This window comes from Scophthalmus maximus, chromosome 18 (genome assembly GCF_022379125.1).
Source record: "Scophthalmus maximus strain ysfricsl-2021 chromosome 18, ASM2237912v1, whole genome shotgun sequence".
NCBI classification, from domain to species: Eukaryota; Metazoa; Chordata; class Actinopteri; order Pleuronectiformes; family Scophthalmidae; genus Scophthalmus; species Scophthalmus maximus.
In genome coordinates, this window is record NC_061532.1 from 16,698,711 (window position 1) to 16,715,299 (window position 16,589).

The window sequence follows — 16,589 nt, forward strand, 5'->3', positions numbered from 1 at the left end:
GGGAAAGACGGAATATCAGAAGGAGGGTTATTAAATTGAATATGCTCCATCTTTGAAGGACAAGGATGACAGTAGACCATAACATTAAAGTATTCGTGTTTTGTCATGAGTGAAGCATTCAAAATGAGCCTGACCTGTCCTTGGCTTGGATTCCAACAGGCTTCCAGCTTGGGAACAATGGCGAACACGTGTTTCTCCACCTCTTCTATCTCCTCGAGGACTTGCTCTCTCTCCTTCTCCTCTGCTTGGGCTGCAGCCACGATCATCAGGTTTCTCTCCTTTAAGCTGTGGGGGAACAGTATCCCTCTCAGCATCTCTGATATAAATAAGTTATCACCCTCCACACACACACACACACAAACAAAAAAAAAAAAAATCCTACCTCCTGACGTTCTCTTGGATCTTCACCAGCGTTTTGCCGACAGGCCCTGGACTGACGGGATCCAGGGAATTAGACAAGCTCAGGGCGTGTTCCAGTCGGTGCTCCAGGGAGGCCAAGTCCTGCTGCTCCTGCTCCAGACCAGCCTGGTGTATCTCGGCCTGGGCGAGAAGCTCCTGAGGTATCTCCTGGGCGAAGCTCACGGTGGAGGAGTCGGGCACCTCGGCCTGAAGACTGGCCAAAAAACTGCAACACTGCTGCATCTAAAAGGAATAGAATTAAAACTTAAATATTATCTTTACATATTTTTGTTTGCCTTAAGTCGCACAGAAAGATGCTCGGCTGGTGAACTCACACTTGTGGTGATGTCCTTCCATTCCTCTTGCCTCTGTTCTACGTGTGCCATCAGGAGGCCCACACCACGTCGCAATGCTACCCAGCGCCGCCAGAGGGCGCCCAGCTCACCGTCTTTCCCCACCCCGCAGCCCTGCATCGGACACGCAGCCCTCAGATCCTCAATCTTCCCAGCGAGGCTGCAGAGATCGTCCATCAGAAGCTTTCGAGAAGAAATGAAAGTATAGAATTGGGATTGCTGTAAACGGTTCAAATACATTCCTATATCACCAAGGTGATCCAGTGGGTATTAGAAAATGCTTGACAGTTCTTCACAGAACTTACCCGAGCTCTCTTTTGTTGGGCAACACATTTGTCGTATGACGTCACTTGTACGGCAGCACATTCCGAAAGTCTGGCTTCAAACCCAGAAAGACGCTGCCGTACGTCTTCATGACAGCTCCTGTGGCTCTGTTGTCTTACTGCACACCTGTAAGAAATGTGTTTCTTGGGTGATTTTACTCTTTAGGGAAAAGACAAAAGGTGTGCAGAATTGGTTCTGAGACACAAGAACAGTACCTCTGCAGGGACTCCAGTCGGAGCTGGGCCTGGGCCTCCAGGACGGCTCTTCCCACCAACAACTGGCTGAGAATGCTGATGTGGAGCTCCTCGACTTTTCGGTGGGAGAGGCAGGGCTGCTGTGGGAGCAGTTCCACAAGGTGGGAGATATGAGCCTGAAATCCCTCTTCTAGAGCTTCTAGAGCCTGCTGGGTCTGTCTTTGTTCCTCGGTACAGTCCAAGAACCCTCCGAGAGCTGACAAGAAGGTGGCCTCGGCATTATGAAGATATGCTATTGCTCCTTGAGCAGCCCACTGGTAATCCTTTAAGGATTCTCGAGCCTGGGATAAACTCTCCTGTTGAACAAATTGTCAAAGGGGAGTTTAGAGCAAAGAAAAGTATGAAACCCTCAGAAATATGTGGGAGTAATATTTAAGCTTACCATTCCTAAATGACATTCTTGCATGGCCGCATCTCTAAGAGAGTGAAGCTCCTCGTAGTCCTTCAGGTTAACTTTTTGTTTCCGTCCCAGAGCTTCCACTACCCTCATGCCAGACTTCATATTTCTCCAAATGACCCAGTATCTTCGCAACGCACCATCTATCGCTTTCTCATCTGGATCGACCGGCTCGGCTCCCTCCAGCTCCGCTCTGGTTCTTCGGAAAAGCTCCATTAGCGCGGGAAGCTCCGAGGAAAAGCGCAGACCTAGCAGAAGTTTGGCCTCCATATTTATGATGTCGTCTGTGACAGAATTTTCCATGGAGACCAACGTTTCCACGGTGTGACGGATCCTCTGCCTCTCTGCATGAAGCTGAGATGGATACAGCTCCTGAGCTAGGGCCTCCAGTTGGTCCCCTGCTTCCTGACACTGTGTCTTCACCAAAGGAAGTTCAACAAGGAGCGTTTGGCATAGTCTGAACCTCTCCCCGACACTGACCAATTTCTCTCTGGCCCGCCGGATTTGCTCTTTGGCAATGTCCCTCGATTCCTCCATCTGTCTCCTCAGGTGCAGATATTTGTCTTGCTCGAAGGCGCTGCGACTCAGAGCTTTGCACTTGTCCTGCAGTTCTCCAATGGTGTGCAGCAGGGCACTTCGCTTGGCCTCATTGCAGTGCTGAAGCTCTTGCGCTTGACACCGATTCTCCACCAGCACGTGCGTCAAATGTGCAACCATTGAAAGGGTCTCCTGAGTCAAAGGGAACCTCTGCTGCTCCAAATCGATGGAAATCTTCTCCAGGCTAGTCTGGATGATTGACAGTTCCTCATCCGAAGAGGTTCGCTCATGAATCAGCTCCTCTAATTCCCAGCTGGTCGCGTTCTCGTGAGCTAGCAGTCCGTCCAGCTCTGTCCAAAGGCCCGACAGTCTGTTGACAAGGTAGCGGCTCTCCCCCGGACTCAAGCCCACTGTGATATCCTTGCAGCCTTCTGCCATGGCCTCCGCCAGTTTCAGCCGGCTCCGGATCTCCGCAGCGGCCAATTTGTGACTCCTCAGCTCGCTCTCCAGCTTTTGGACGTCAGCTTTGGAAACATTTTCCACGTGGGCACAGGCGTCTCTCGTAGCGTGCGATTCCGCTAGCCAGGCATCCATGCTAGCAAGCTGGGACAAGAGCTTCTCCCTCTTCTGCAAGTGCTTCTTCATGGTGTCGAGGACGTGATCCAAGCTGTCAGCAATGGCTTCATAGAGGTCTTCTATTGTCTTCAGCACTTGGTCACTTTCCTCCTTTTCCATATCAGAGGCTACTCCCGTCATACCCTCAACTTGCACCCGCATCTTGGACCGTCGGGACAATATGCCGGTCTGAAATTTCTTCATGTCAGCGATTTGAACACGAGCCTCCTCGGGGAAAAGGGCTAATTTTTTCCCCGTGGAGATGTGGTTTTCTGCCTGCTTGGCCCACACGATCAAGTCTTTCAACTGTTTGTTGATCTTGGCGGAAGAAACGTCTCCACAGCCGCACGTGGAGTCGTGGAGCTTTTTCTTGGTGACATCAAGCAGTGACCCCAACTCCTGAAGATGGTTTTGGACCTTGTCCTTCTCCTTCTGACCCAGAGAGAAATGTACGAGAGCTTCTGACTGGGACTGTAGGTGTAGATAAAGCTGGTGATACAGTTTCAGATCTGTGGTCAGACAAACAGATTCTAAATCGCTCTTGCTGTCGTTGTTTTCAAAGTCGGAACTCTGAAGATCTTCAAGCTTGGATTTGAGCTGTTCGGCCTCTTTTACAAGAACGGAGGATTGAGAGGTGGAGTTTGCGGCGTGTTCCAGGGCCCTCTTGATACTTGCTTCTAAAAGCCTCCATTGCTCCTGGACATCTCCGAGCTGGGCAAGAAGAGCACCTGAGCTTTCGGCGTAGCTCAAGTGCACTGACATCTGGCTGCTGAGGTGGAGCAGCTCCTCCATTATGCTCTTCTTCTGTTCCATGGTTTGCAGCAGGGCCTGAAGTTTGTCGGCTTGAACGGCACTACTCCCCAAAGCATTTCTGACAAAACGACGACAGAAAAGATGCACATTATCAAACGCTGTCAAGTGATGATGATGTCCGATCAGATTAAAAGAAAGATTACTCACAAGCTCATTTTTTCCCTCTCGGCAGCCAACACCTCCAGAAAAGCTCTCGTCAACTTCATCTGTCTGTGATACTGTTTGACCTGATCCAGCTGCGCTGCTTTCACTTGCACTGTGGCGGAGGCGTCCAGCAGTGCCGCCCTCCACTGCCCTTCAGCTCTTCGCAAGGCATTCGGGTCGCAATCCTTGGCGGCGCTCGTGCTTTTCATCGTAGCCACTTGCTCCTGCACACATGACCTGTAACCCTACAGTGGACAGAACTGGCTTTAGAATGGATTAGACCATTGGGTTGATTTTATTTCATTTAGTAAAATTGTTACAGAAAAGGACATGTCATTAGAAACAGAAGTAATCAGAAGTACTACACATACCTCTGCTTCCTCCAGCTGTTGGGCCATAGCTGTGACGTCAAGTTCCGCCGGTTGATATCGACACGCTAAGACCCACTGGACGGTCCGCACCAATCGGATCTCTTGTTCGCCAGGCGAGGACTTCAGATACCAATTTAAATCAATGTGCGGCGTCCTCTGTAACATGATGACAATAAAGAACAACACAACATTGGTGGGAGACCTGTTTTGAGACCTGCTTGCTAAGCCGCTTGACCAGAAGGAGAACAACTGGCAGAAAACAGATCAGACTGCCATGTCTCCTAAAATTAAGTCAATTTAATGCTTATTTGTTTATTCAGTTACATTATGTGGGGAAAATTGAATTGCTGCATGCCAGGATCATGTTGTAATGGAATTTTTTAAAATTTAATATTATTGTTTTGCGGGAACGGTGGGAACGATGAATTCCAAGATACACTGTTTCAGCACTAATGTCCCGTGCTTCAGTTTGAGTGCTTGTCCTCACGCCCAGGGCTGCTTCGGCAGCTATTTGGCAGAGGGAGAGGCGGGCAGGGTTTTCAAAATCTGACGATGAAATGAGGATATAATGCTCTCAAAATGAAAAGCGCACATTCTTGGAATACAGATAAGGAAGAAAGTCCATACATGAACGGAATACGGTGGGTAATTAGACCCAGCAGGAAATTATTGTATCTGTTGGGTGCTTCCTGTATAACTTCCTGTGGGCAGCATCATGCACGCACATCATTCAAAACACTGCTGCTCCTATCTACTCACTGTTCCATGCATTTATAATTGACCTCTTGCCCTTTTGGACTCATGCATTTATACTTAGAATTTTTATAATAAAACGCTTAAAAAACTACATTTTCATTTGAACACCATTTAGCTACATTGTACAATGAATGAACATTTTTTTAACACGCCCACAGTAACTGTCAGAGAGGTGCAGCAAGCTGCTCCTATTTGATTAAAAAAAACAGTTGATATACTCACATTTATTATGTTACTTCTTTCCACCAAGCTCTGTATCTCTGACAAAACATCCTGCATGGTGGATCCATGCTTGTGGGACGCCGTCGCCGCCGCCGTCCCCGCAGCCAGACCGAGATCAGCTGAGGAACCCGGCGCCGTCCTCTCAGGCTCCATGCCTTCTCGCATCTGAGGCTGCAAAGCGCACGAGAAAAAGGGGGTGGTGTCACATTTGACCTTTTTCTTCTTTCCTGTGCTCGCCTACAGATAATAACAGAGTTTCCTGTTCTTTCCCTGCTCCGCAGCCGTAAGTGCTATCGTGTTGACAGTGGCCCGGCGAGTCAGTACAGTTAACTCAAGAATGTGCCTGGGTAGGGAGCAGCCTGCCCCGGGGGCGAAGGACTTTGTCTGTTCATCTACAGAGTGACGCCTCCCATACACATTGGAACTAGTATTGATTTGTTAGAACTCGGTTGGACCGGGGAAGCACCAAAAGCATGACGTGAATTGCTGGGTTACCAGACTACAAACAGGGGAGGTGCCTTTTAAAACATCACGGGCACGACCAAGAGGTGTGTTGTAGCTGGGTACAAGGTGGAGCCTGAAGAGGATCAAAAAACGTACCGCTGACTTGCTGGAGGCAAAAACAAACAAAGAGTGCAACAGATTCTCACACTGTAAATGGTGTGAACAATTAAATGGAAAACACTCAAGTGGCAGTCGATAAAGTTAACTGTATATGTATACTGTATAAATACTTTTAACAGATTGAACACACTTCTAACAAAAGTCTAACATATGAACACTATACATATGTATACTTTGATATTACTGGTCAAATCACATATCTCAAATGGACAAATTAGGAAAAGAAAAATGAGAATAAAAGAAAAGATCTCTATCGGTTCAAATCTAATTCCATTGGAAATTCCGCCGGACTCGTGCTCATTCAAACCAGAAATATACACTCGACTTGTTGTTTGCTGCAATTAGGGTCGTACGCGAAAGAACTGTTGCTTAAATGAAAAATCTTTTGGGAATTTGAAGGGACATTAAGACAATCAGAGTTCAAAAGAAAAAGAAGTCAGCTGTTTGCAGAGCGAAGGCCGGTTGTTTTATTACTCGTAATAATGAAATTCCTCAAAAAACTGCACTGTGGCCCGTACCATCAAAACACATCAACAAAAGGACATGGTACAGCATTTGCTCGGCACATACTGACAGATTTGCAGCAGGCAAAAACGCATTGGCACACGCAAAGTAGCAACATCTTTTCTGTCTTACGCTGTATTTTTTTTTCTGTGGCAGTGAATATATGTAGGTCGGTGTAAAAAAAAAAATCACTGTCGCACAATCATGATTGACCGGGACACTTGAACTGAACAGAGGCAGAGACAATGACATGACAAAATGTCTGCTGTGAACACGGTCTGTACACCTGTGACATGGACTTCTCTCATTTGTCACGAGACAAAATTCATGACCAACATTTCAAGAGTTGGAAAAAAACAAACGCGTATGACTGGACCGAGTTATGACATTCAAATGCCAACTGGTGAGAGGAACACGAGTACGAGAAGCAACTAAGTTCCAGCTTAATGAAGGGCAAAGTTCAGGACTAAATGACAGTCGCAAAATGTCAGAAACACTTCACACACGCCCGCTCTACGGTGAAGGGATGAGACGGGGGAAAAGGAGAAAGGCTTGTAAATGTCAAAGAAGACCACGTTTGATGGAAAGGACCTGTGACTTCATCGGGGACATCTGGGGTCTTTCTGCCCGCTGGGAGGACAAACTTTTTTACTTTAACTAACATTTTGTTTCTCTAATTATTTTTGAAAAGTTGTAAAAGCAGCCAACCGACAGTATTGGAACAATTTCATGGGATGTCGTGGAGACGCAGAGGTCTAAGATGCTGAACGTGTAATCTCAACTTTGCCTATTTGACCTTTGTTGCAGAGTCGTGCCACTTTGTTTTTTTCTTACTTCCTGTTCGCTGTCTTCAATGTGGATATGAAATGCAAAAAAAAAAATAGATGAGGATTTTTATAATAATTTTTGAATGTTTAAAACGTGCTCATTTTTTTTTCTCTTTATCTGCTGATATTTTACTTACATATATTTTCTCTTGTAGAAAAATTATAGCCGTTTCAGACTGAAGGAAACAGCCAGTGCTGTATTAATTATTGTATAATCATGAGACAGATAAACAAACTGCATCATACTGCACTGTATTAGAGTTTGACAAAAAAAAAGAGCTTAAAATGATTTTTTTTTTACTTAAAAAGAAATTTCAAAATGAAGCCCACCTGTCCCTGTGTCACCTCTGTGTGCTCCAGCGACGCCGGCGACTGTGATTCGCTTCCTTCTTTCAGCAGCGAAGTGTTCTCTCGTCTGACTGGCTCCTCTGAGCGGTTGGACTCCGGGCCTTCGGAGCCACGTGCTTCTCCTGCCGCCGACTCTGCACGTCCTTCACCTGCGGCGCCGGCGCCCACCGCGTGCTCGCTGTCACCGGCAGGTGTGCGAGTGTCACGGTTCGCAGAGGCGTCTCCGGCTCGCACTGGACTTTCCGCAGTGCACAAGCCTGAGCTCAGCGTTCGCTTCTCGGAGTGACGGGAATCTGTCGCCTCTTCTTTGACGCTCAGAAACGTTGCTTCTGCTGCGCGAGCGCCGGCGAGCTGACACCCTGCGACGCTGAGCGACTGCACATTGGGCATCGGTTCACGAGTTTCTGATAATGTGGCACTCGGAGATTGTACCTCCTGCCACTCTGCACTCGTCTGAGCCGAGGAGGACACTGCGATTACACGGTCAGCATCTTCTGACGGCGAGTCAGCCACTCGAGACGCGTTCGATTCACGGCCTTTCAGGTCCGTGTCATCCGCTTCAGGAGCAAATAATGTTGAGAGCAGATCAGATTTTGAAACTGCCGCGGGCTTTGCACCACACAGCTCTGCTCCCTGTGAACATCTGCTGGCTTCTACATTTACCCTTTGCTGTACATCCTGGTGCACAGGCAACTCCAGCACTATTGTAAACACTTTGTTTGGGCTCGCATTGGTATCCTTCTCTTTCTCTTGACCATCATTAAATGCCTTCGATGTCTCAGATTGTGCTCCTATATTTTGGGAGTCCATTTTGTCTGATTCTGGACAGATTAATGTTGTGAGCAGGTCAGATTTCTCCTCAGGGATCCCCATGACTTCACCTTCTGTGAGCTTTGCATCGCACATCTCGGCTCCCTTTGAGTTCATGGGGATTTCTGAAGTGCTAACATGTTTATTGTCCTGCATGTTGTGTGGCTCCAAGTCCAACACAATTGTAAACACCTTCTTTGGGGTCACACTGGTGTTCTCACACCGTTCCTGTACTCCTTGAGCATCAGCAACTCCCTTGGATGCGTTTGATTGTGCCGTTAAATATCCAGACGCAGATGAACTGATTTTTTGGGTATTGTCCATCGTCAAAGCGGACGGTTTTGAGTCCAGGACTGAGGCATTGCCAGCAGTTGTCCTGTGCCCAGTGTTTTGATGGCTGCTATGAGTGTTAATGTTGGCAATATCATCATTTGGCTTAACATCAGTTATCGAGTCTATTTTTGGTGAAGCAGATGTTAACCGTCGTGGTTCCTGTCGGGTTTCTGACTTTAAAACATCTGGGATCTTTGGATTTGGGACTGGATAAGACACTACGGCATCTTTTTTGGCCGTTTGCATCAAGCTATTTGGAACACATACGACTGAAATGTCTGCTCGTTCCACAGAAACACAGTCTAGAGTGTAGCGGGAGCCTTTTGTTATCACGTTGTCATTCTGAACACTGTCCAAGTTGTCCTGGTCCGTTGCTGAAAGGGCTGGAGGCTCTGGAGGACACACGGCCGGCGTCTCATCCGGTGAAGCTGAATGCGACGTGTCACTTCCAAAAGTTTCTCCAGCAGTTTCTCTCTTGTCCAATTCCACGTCGCCGTGACCTCGACTCACCTACGAAACCCAGGAAGTTGAACAAAAAGACATTAACCGTACTATATGGCCATCACCGCTTTGTACTTTAACATTCAGTGGCTGAAATGCAACTCACCGGCCATTTAGACGAGGCCTCAGGTGCACGTGCGCTTTCGCCGAGGGCATCCGAAGCGTCTTTCTCCAGTTCCTTTGACACTTTTGTGCCCAAACAGTTCAGAAGATGATCTTTGTCTGAGAGCACCTCTCGGAGATACTGTTGAAGCTGCAGACCTTCCTCCAGAGCTGCCTAGCGGAGCACAGACAGGTTTATGAACTCGTGAAAGGAAAAACACCTTTTAATAGAAAATAGTTCGTTGAGATCACTGACCTAAGAGGGAACAGTGAGCGCACTATTGGCGTGGTGTCACAACAGCCGGCACAAACAACGCTCCGACAGTTTGGTATTCCTGGTATGTGTGTGAAGTTGTTCTCTGTGATACACAGCATGGTGCTGTGAACCAAATGCTAACGTCGGCATGCTAACGTGCTGATGCTTAGCAGGCATAATGTACTCTTAACATAATGTTAAGAGTACATGTTCACCTTTGGGGAACATGAGTGTGTTGGCAACCCATCTGATAGCATGGTTTTTTTGAGCCAAATGCTAACATCAGCAAGCTAACATGCTCACAACGACAATGCTAACATGATCTTCTTAGGGAGTAAGCCGGCTAGCATTTGCGCTTTAGCTCTAAACGCAAAATACAACTTAGGTTGATTAGTGTTGGAAGTAATGTTGGACAAACAATTCAATTTGGCCAGATTTCGGTGCTAAAGAAAAGTTAACAACATTTTTATCTTCATGATACATCTTATAGCATGGTTCTTTAAGGCCAAATGCTAAGGTCAGCATGCTAACTCGCTCCCAATAACAATGCTAACATACTGATGCTTAGCAGGTATAATAATTAACCATGTTCTCTGGAAGTAATCTTGGGAAAATTAAAAATTTTGGCCAGATGTAGGGGCCAAACATTTTTATGGATTACAATCCATCCTTTGTGGAACATGATTGTATTGGCAAACCATCTGATATTAAGCTGTGAATCTTTTGGAAATTGATCCCAAATATTTCTAATAGATTTGAAATACTTAGATAATTCTTGCATTTTATTCATCAGTAAACGATTATCATGTCAAATCACTGACAACAGTTTATTAATTGTACACATACCTACGTAAAAACCATTACTAGACTTGCAAAACAGGAATAGCTCAGTTGGATTTAAGCTCAAAGTGTTTTTGGCAGCTGCAGATTTAAGGTTGATGGGGAAAAACATGTTTATGATCTCCAATAATACCAAACCTTTGACAAAATGAACCACATGCTCCCCTGTGAGGACAATCTATTATGTTCGCCATGTACCACACCGGGGAGGAGGTACTCCCATTCCAGTATGAATAATGGACCTGTGGCATTTTAAGAACGACTCTAAAAGAGACAAAAGCCCTGCTGGGTACAATCCTTTTTCTCCCAAGGCCGATCCTATAAAAGCTATATTCTTTGTATCATTGCAGGTTCAAATAAGATTGGATGTTTTAGCTTTGTGCCTTTGTTGGAACATACCTACCGTCAGACAATGGCATGAGGGGTTAGTTAGAGTGCGGCATACTTGCAGTTTTCATTTGGATATAGTTCAGAATAGTTTTTGAATTCATTTAAAAGCAGATTATTATTTTCTGCCTACAGTATTGTGCTTTGTACGAAACAGAAAAATGTGTCTTACCTGGCTGGGCGATGGCGGTTCAGCTTGTACCGTCATTTGGCTCCAACGCTGCAGCTGCCCGATGACCCCTCTCACCACACAAGCAGTGGTTTCTTCACACTCCTGCTTGTTTTGCAGAAAAATTGACCTGAGGCTAAAGAGAGAGAGAGAGAGAGAGAGAGAGAAATAACAGCCTGGTAATGAGTTCATGTGATATTTAAAACATTTAATAAAAAGAAAATACATGTGGAAACCAAAGTGGTAGCCCGTTTTTATTGGTATACTGAAAGTTTTTCCAAAGTTCAAGCCATACACTATAATATATTATGTAATCAACTCTTTTTACTGTCTGTTGCAAACACAACATTTCTATTCCTCCAACTTCCTTTTCTGGCATAACTTTGAATTGATTTTCTTTTGGAAGAATATATAAAGCTGAAGAACAAGGGAAGTCTTGAGGTCCATGCAGAGAACCAGTTTCCCCTTGATATGTCTACCTGCTCTTATTTATGATCGTGATTAATGTTTTAACATTTGTCTGCGCCACACTTCAGGACATGAAAAAAAAAGAAGCTGCAGGGATATTGTGAGTGAACATTGGGGGGAGTTAATCATTCTGAGGAATGCAACTTTTGTTTTTGAAACCAGGAATGAGGTACGAAGTACCTGTCAAAGTCTTCTGCAACTCCATCAACGGTCGAAAGAACATCTGCAGGAAGCATTTCTGCTGTGATGCCGGACTCTCCAATGTTCTGCAGGCCGTAAACCCGTGCGGCCAAATCTGTCAGCCTGCAATCAAAGTCCTGAGGGAGGAGCAAAATGCTTTTGCAATTGAAAATATTGCCGGCTGTATAAGATTTCAGGTTTGATTGGGGGGGGCACAAAGGCAATTTCATTAAGCACATATTCCTTCATGAACTAATATGGGATAAAACAACATTTTAAAGGATCTCTAATGTTACCTGTATGGCAGACCACTGCTGTTTGATCAAGCTCACGTCAGCCAACGCCTCATGGTTCACAAACAGATTCCCAACATTGTCGGCCAGGCCTCTCACGGCCGCCTGAACGCAGGAGACCTCCTCCTTAACTTGCCGAACCCTCCGGTGGTTGCCGTTTGCTGCGAGCGGCGCCAGGTTGCCTCTGATGCTGCCATCTAGTGCCCTCTTGTGGCTCTGGAGGTTGCCGACTTGCCGGGAGAGGCTGGCCTGGGCCTCGGCTGTCGAAGTGTCTGCGATAGAGTCCTTCAGCGCTTCGAGCTGCAGAATGTCTTTTTCCAAGTCTGTAACTTCGTGTAGCAGCGCCTGAAAAGCGGAGGGGGTTGTGCATGAACACTTTGTGCGTTCTTATGAATAGAAATGCAACATGGGTGGCAAAATGTAAGGAAATGTGACATAAACAGCTTGTACATGATTTACAGGCTGGTTTGCTTTATAGACCCTCACCTCCAGAGCTGGCACATCGGTGGACGGTCCAGCTGAGCCGTCTCTCGGGGCCCGACAGGCCGACGTCCGGTCCTGCAGGGATGTCAGTTTGCGGTGGCAGTCCTGCAGCAACTGGCCAAAATGTTCCTCATTACTCGCACCTTCCTCCAGGCGGGAACATGCATCCTGTGGACATGTCAGGGGAGAACCAAGCCACAGTCAGGGGGGCTTATAACAGTTAATAAAGAATGTATACTTATTGTGATTAAATAAATAACCCAGTGGACACCAGGGCATTTTTAATCTGGTGTATGAATGCATCTTTATCAAATCAGAACATTGACCAAACCTTTAATGCCAAACCTTAGTCTAAAATATTTAAACTATTTCTCCTTTTACTTTTTATTACTTAACTTACTTTCATCATAGCTTTTTAACTATTTATCAAACACTTCCAAATAATTTTTGATTTTTAAATATTTATTATTAAAAATAAAAATAAATGTATTTCCTTCTTTACAGATACATATGGATATGTTAAAGAAAAAAATCATATTTCTTTTCTTTTTTCCAAATGAGGTAAGCAACTCTACCTGTATACTGCAGAAGTACCCCCTGGGGTTAAAGTGGCCCTGGTTGGGAATCAACCATGATTATGACTTTTAACGTGTAAAGTTGTGTTAGAGTCGTGTGAAACTTTTACCTTCAACTCTGCCATCAGTGACACGCAGCAGTTGTCCAGCTCATCCCAGGAGGAATCTCTCCAGATGTCGTGGTCGCTGGTTCGCTCAGCCGGACCCCCCCTCCGCCCAGCCAGGCTGCCCAGGGTTATTTGCAGGGATTCGGACTCGGCCCACAGTTGGCGCGCCAGACGGCAGGCTCGCCTACGTTCGGCTGCGCCGGGCCAGGGGAACGAGGCGGGGAGCCCAGTGATTTGACGCTGCAGCTCTCCCACTCTGTGGCGCACCTCCTGTGGCCTGTCCAGATAGGAGGAGGGGATCTCCGCATCAGTCTGCAGAACCCTGACCCACCAGCAGACACCGAGGGATTATAGCTTCTCCTGCCTTCAAGTGTTCTCTTATATCATCCTATTGATTCAAAATCATCCTCTCACTCTCTGCTCACCTGTGATGAGGCTCATCTGACTGCAGAAGGATCCTCTGCCGCTCTTCCATTTTCCGTACGCCGTCCTGGATTTCCCGTTTCAGGTCGCCTCCGTCGCGCGGCCCGTGGCTCAAACCGTTTCCAGCGACTCTGAGCTTTTCCAGGCGAGCCTCTCCGTCTGCCGCTGCACTCACCACGGCCTGAAACACATTTGGTTTTTTTTACAGATCCGTGGATAAACCATTCAGGACAAAGTTACAAAAAAAAAAAAACCCCGTCTCCGTGATTCCGGGCCAGTGTAACGTGCAGACACAAGTGACACATTTGTCTCACGAACACCAGCCCTGTGCAGGAGAGTCTCTGTAATTTACAGTCGTCGTAACGTAAGTTCTGCAGAGACGAAGAGACACTCCTAGTTTTGGAACAAGTAGGGACGAATGTAGACGAACAGATCAGTGGGACCACACCCTGGTGTGACCATAAAAACACATCTGTGAGCACTCCCGTTTCTACCAATATGAAACAAAAACAAATTAATTCTGATTTAAAACACTATGATTATCCTTGCCCTATTGCAGAACGTCCCTACAGGCCCATTGTTCACATGTGATTTAGACTAAAGTAGTTGTTGCGTCTTAATTTGAAACGAATCATGCTCAGATTTGTTGCAGGGTATGATTTGTACAAGCTGTCTTACTCGAGCACGGTGAAGTGTCTGCTCCACAGGACTCTGGCCGCGGGGGCTTCCGCCGAGCGGCGCGTCGCCGGGTCGCCCAAGGTCGCCGACCCAGGATTCTGCGGACCTCGACGAAGGCCGAAACGCCTCGACGTCCCCGCCCACAGAGCACCGCTTCTCCTCGGAGCCGCGCGGCGCGTCGGCGTGGAAGAGGTGGTATCGCTCCAGCAGCCTGCGACTGTCGTCCACCAGCGCAGACCGCTGAAGGTTACTGCGCCGCAAGGACGACACGAGCTGACCGAGGAGCTCTGTCCTCGCCCTGCAGAGAGCGACACGAAAGGGGAGCTGACGTTTAGTTACGGTTTATTCACACTTTGCAACGTTAATAATGGGGCGACGGACGAAAATGAAGCTTCGTCGATGTCGGGCCAAGGTTACCGACCATCTGTCACAACCTTGAAGCTCATTTAAAGTGCATAAGAATCAAAAGAAAAGAAATTCATAGTCATAGTTTCATATTAAAACAATGTATGTAGGCCTTTAAACTTGAGAAGGCTTTATACAGTAATAACACCGTGTGTGATATGATGTTGCACCTTATTAAAAGCTTGATTTACCTACTATAAGCATGAGCTCCAGACCGTTTCCCTCCAAACATTGTGGTCAAATCAGGCTTCACATTATTGTACTGGTTGTTAAAAAATATTAAACAGCTTTCAAAATGGCCGTCGACTGAATTATTGATAGAAAATAAAAAAAAGAGGGTTGTGTCATTCTTTACATCTCAATCTACGATTTTCCACCTTTTGTGTGTCAACAAACGGTCACGTGGCTCAGCGTGAGTCAGTCGCCTCTGGTGGTGAATAACAGGACAAACAACCTCCACAACTCATGTCTGTAAAGTCAGAACCACTGCACTTTGTTGATTCAATTGTATTAATCTGGTGCTTATTTCCTCACTTCAATCCTGATCGTGATTCCCGATGTGTACACATCAGATTAGATTCAGCACCGACTTTACTTTGGAAAGAGAGAATCTTGCTGCTTTATTTAATAAGAATTTAAATCGTGGACTTATTCATGTGCAGACAAGACTTGCATATGGGATGTTTGGTCACGTATGACTAATTTGTATTGTACTGCTGCTTCATGGAAGTCAATAAACTAACTTGAGCCTAAATACGGACGCCGCTCCCAGTGCCTGATAACAGCTCACAAATACATATGAAGTCTTAATTAATACAAGATTTGCAAAAACAGCAAACAGAGCATTACCTTGCCTTAACTTACCTTATATTAAGTGCTTCCTCTGACAGGAGACTAAGATCCTCCGCCCTCGCTGCCTTTTCCTCAGCGGCTTGCAGCCATTGCTCCACATGCTCACTCTCCCTTTGCAACCTGCGACACACGCACACGCACACACACACACACACACACACACACACACACACACACACACACACACACAGACAAGGGACAAAAGTTGCAAATTAGCTACAGCTATAAACTCTCATCGGTTTCCGGCTTTGTACTTTGCACTAAGTAAATTGCACCGTCCCTATCAAATAAAAAATCCATTCATACATGCAGCATGAATGCAGGCACGAGTGCACACGACGCTCGTGTGCAATATGCAAAACCTACTATACAGTAGATTCAATTCAATTCAATTCAATTTTATTTGTATAGGGCCATATCACAACATACATTGTCTCAAGGCACTTTACATAGTGAGGTCAATATTACAATATTACAGGGAAAACCCAACAAATCCCACAATGAGCAAAGCACTTGGCGACGGTGGAGAGAAAAAACTCCCTTTTAACAGGAAGAAATCTCTGACAGAACCAGACTCAGTTGTGGGCGGTCATCTGTCTCGATTTGGTTTGAGTTTGTATTTGTACATATATCACTTTGAGTGGCAGAAGTTGGGACTTTTCAACTACGTAGCTTAGTGTTAGCCAACACATTTAAAATTTTAAGCTTATTATTTACATCATCCGTTATTGTAGCCAACTATTGTAGCTGTTTAATTATCACTTCTTTTTTTTTTTTTTACCATTAAACTATATTCAAGTGATATCAGGGTGAGAACGTGAGTGCAACAATAAAGCACTGACAGGCAACGCAAAGGTGAATTATTATATTAAGAAATATCATGGATTCAACTAAATAATTTCCTTAATACTCAAGACAGATTTTTTTCTTTTCAAATCTGATCCAATCTGATGTTCTCTAAAGTATTAAATAAATATGTTCTGCATTCTTCACTGATCACCGCTGCTCTCGTGCTTTGAGACTCATCCGCGACTGTAAGTTCACTTCAGGTTTTGCCTGCTTTGTGTTTCTTTAGGCTGGTGACAACCACTAAATCACAGCCAAGCGATCAGGCAGCTTTCGGACAATAGATTAAAACTACAGCGACTCCGGACATACCTGCCGAGCGGCTCTTCAACGCCCGTGTTGTGGTGTGCGAATGTTTGTGAATGTGAACGTTACGTGACCGTGAACTTCTGG

General features: G+C 45.9%; 1 protein-coding gene across 7 annotated transcripts in view; it reads right to left on the bottom strand.

Annotated features, from left to right (window-relative positions):
* Nucleotides 1-16,589, bottom strand: part of LOC118290631 (nesprin-2) — a 75,242-nt gene that overhangs the window by 41,840 nt on the left and 16,813 nt on the right. For all 7 annotated transcript variants that reach the window (XM_047328883.1, XM_047328884.1, XM_047328882.1 and 4 more), the window contains 19 exons: nt 15,363-15,470; nt 14,094-14,391; nt 13,418-13,596; nt 12,996-13,314; nt 12,314-12,478; nt 11,831-12,172; nt 11,535-11,671; nt 10,890-11,022; nt 9,239-9,409; nt 7,471-9,141; nt 5,186-5,356; nt 4,208-4,363; nt 3,840-4,081; nt 1,713-3,750; nt 1,292-1,626; nt 1,058-1,202; nt 735-935; nt 383-642; nt 135-285 (listed from right to left, as the gene is read on the bottom strand). In XM_047328883.1, coding sequence (XP_047184839.1) covers nt 135-285; nt 383-642; nt 735-935; nt 1,058-1,202; nt 1,292-1,626; nt 1,713-3,750; nt 3,840-4,081; nt 4,208-4,363; nt 5,186-5,356; nt 7,471-9,141; nt 9,239-9,409; nt 10,890-11,022; nt 11,535-11,671; nt 11,831-12,172; nt 12,314-12,478; nt 12,996-13,314; nt 13,418-13,596; nt 14,094-14,391; nt 15,363-15,470 — 7,222 coding nt within the window. The remainder of the gene's footprint in view (nt 1-134; nt 286-382; nt 643-734; nt 936-1,057; nt 1,203-1,291; nt 1,627-1,712; nt 3,751-3,839; nt 4,082-4,207; nt 4,364-5,185; nt 5,357-7,470; nt 9,142-9,238; nt 9,410-10,889; nt 11,023-11,534; nt 11,672-11,830; nt 12,173-12,313; nt 12,479-12,995; nt 13,315-13,417; nt 13,597-14,093; nt 14,392-15,362; nt 15,471-16,589) is intronic.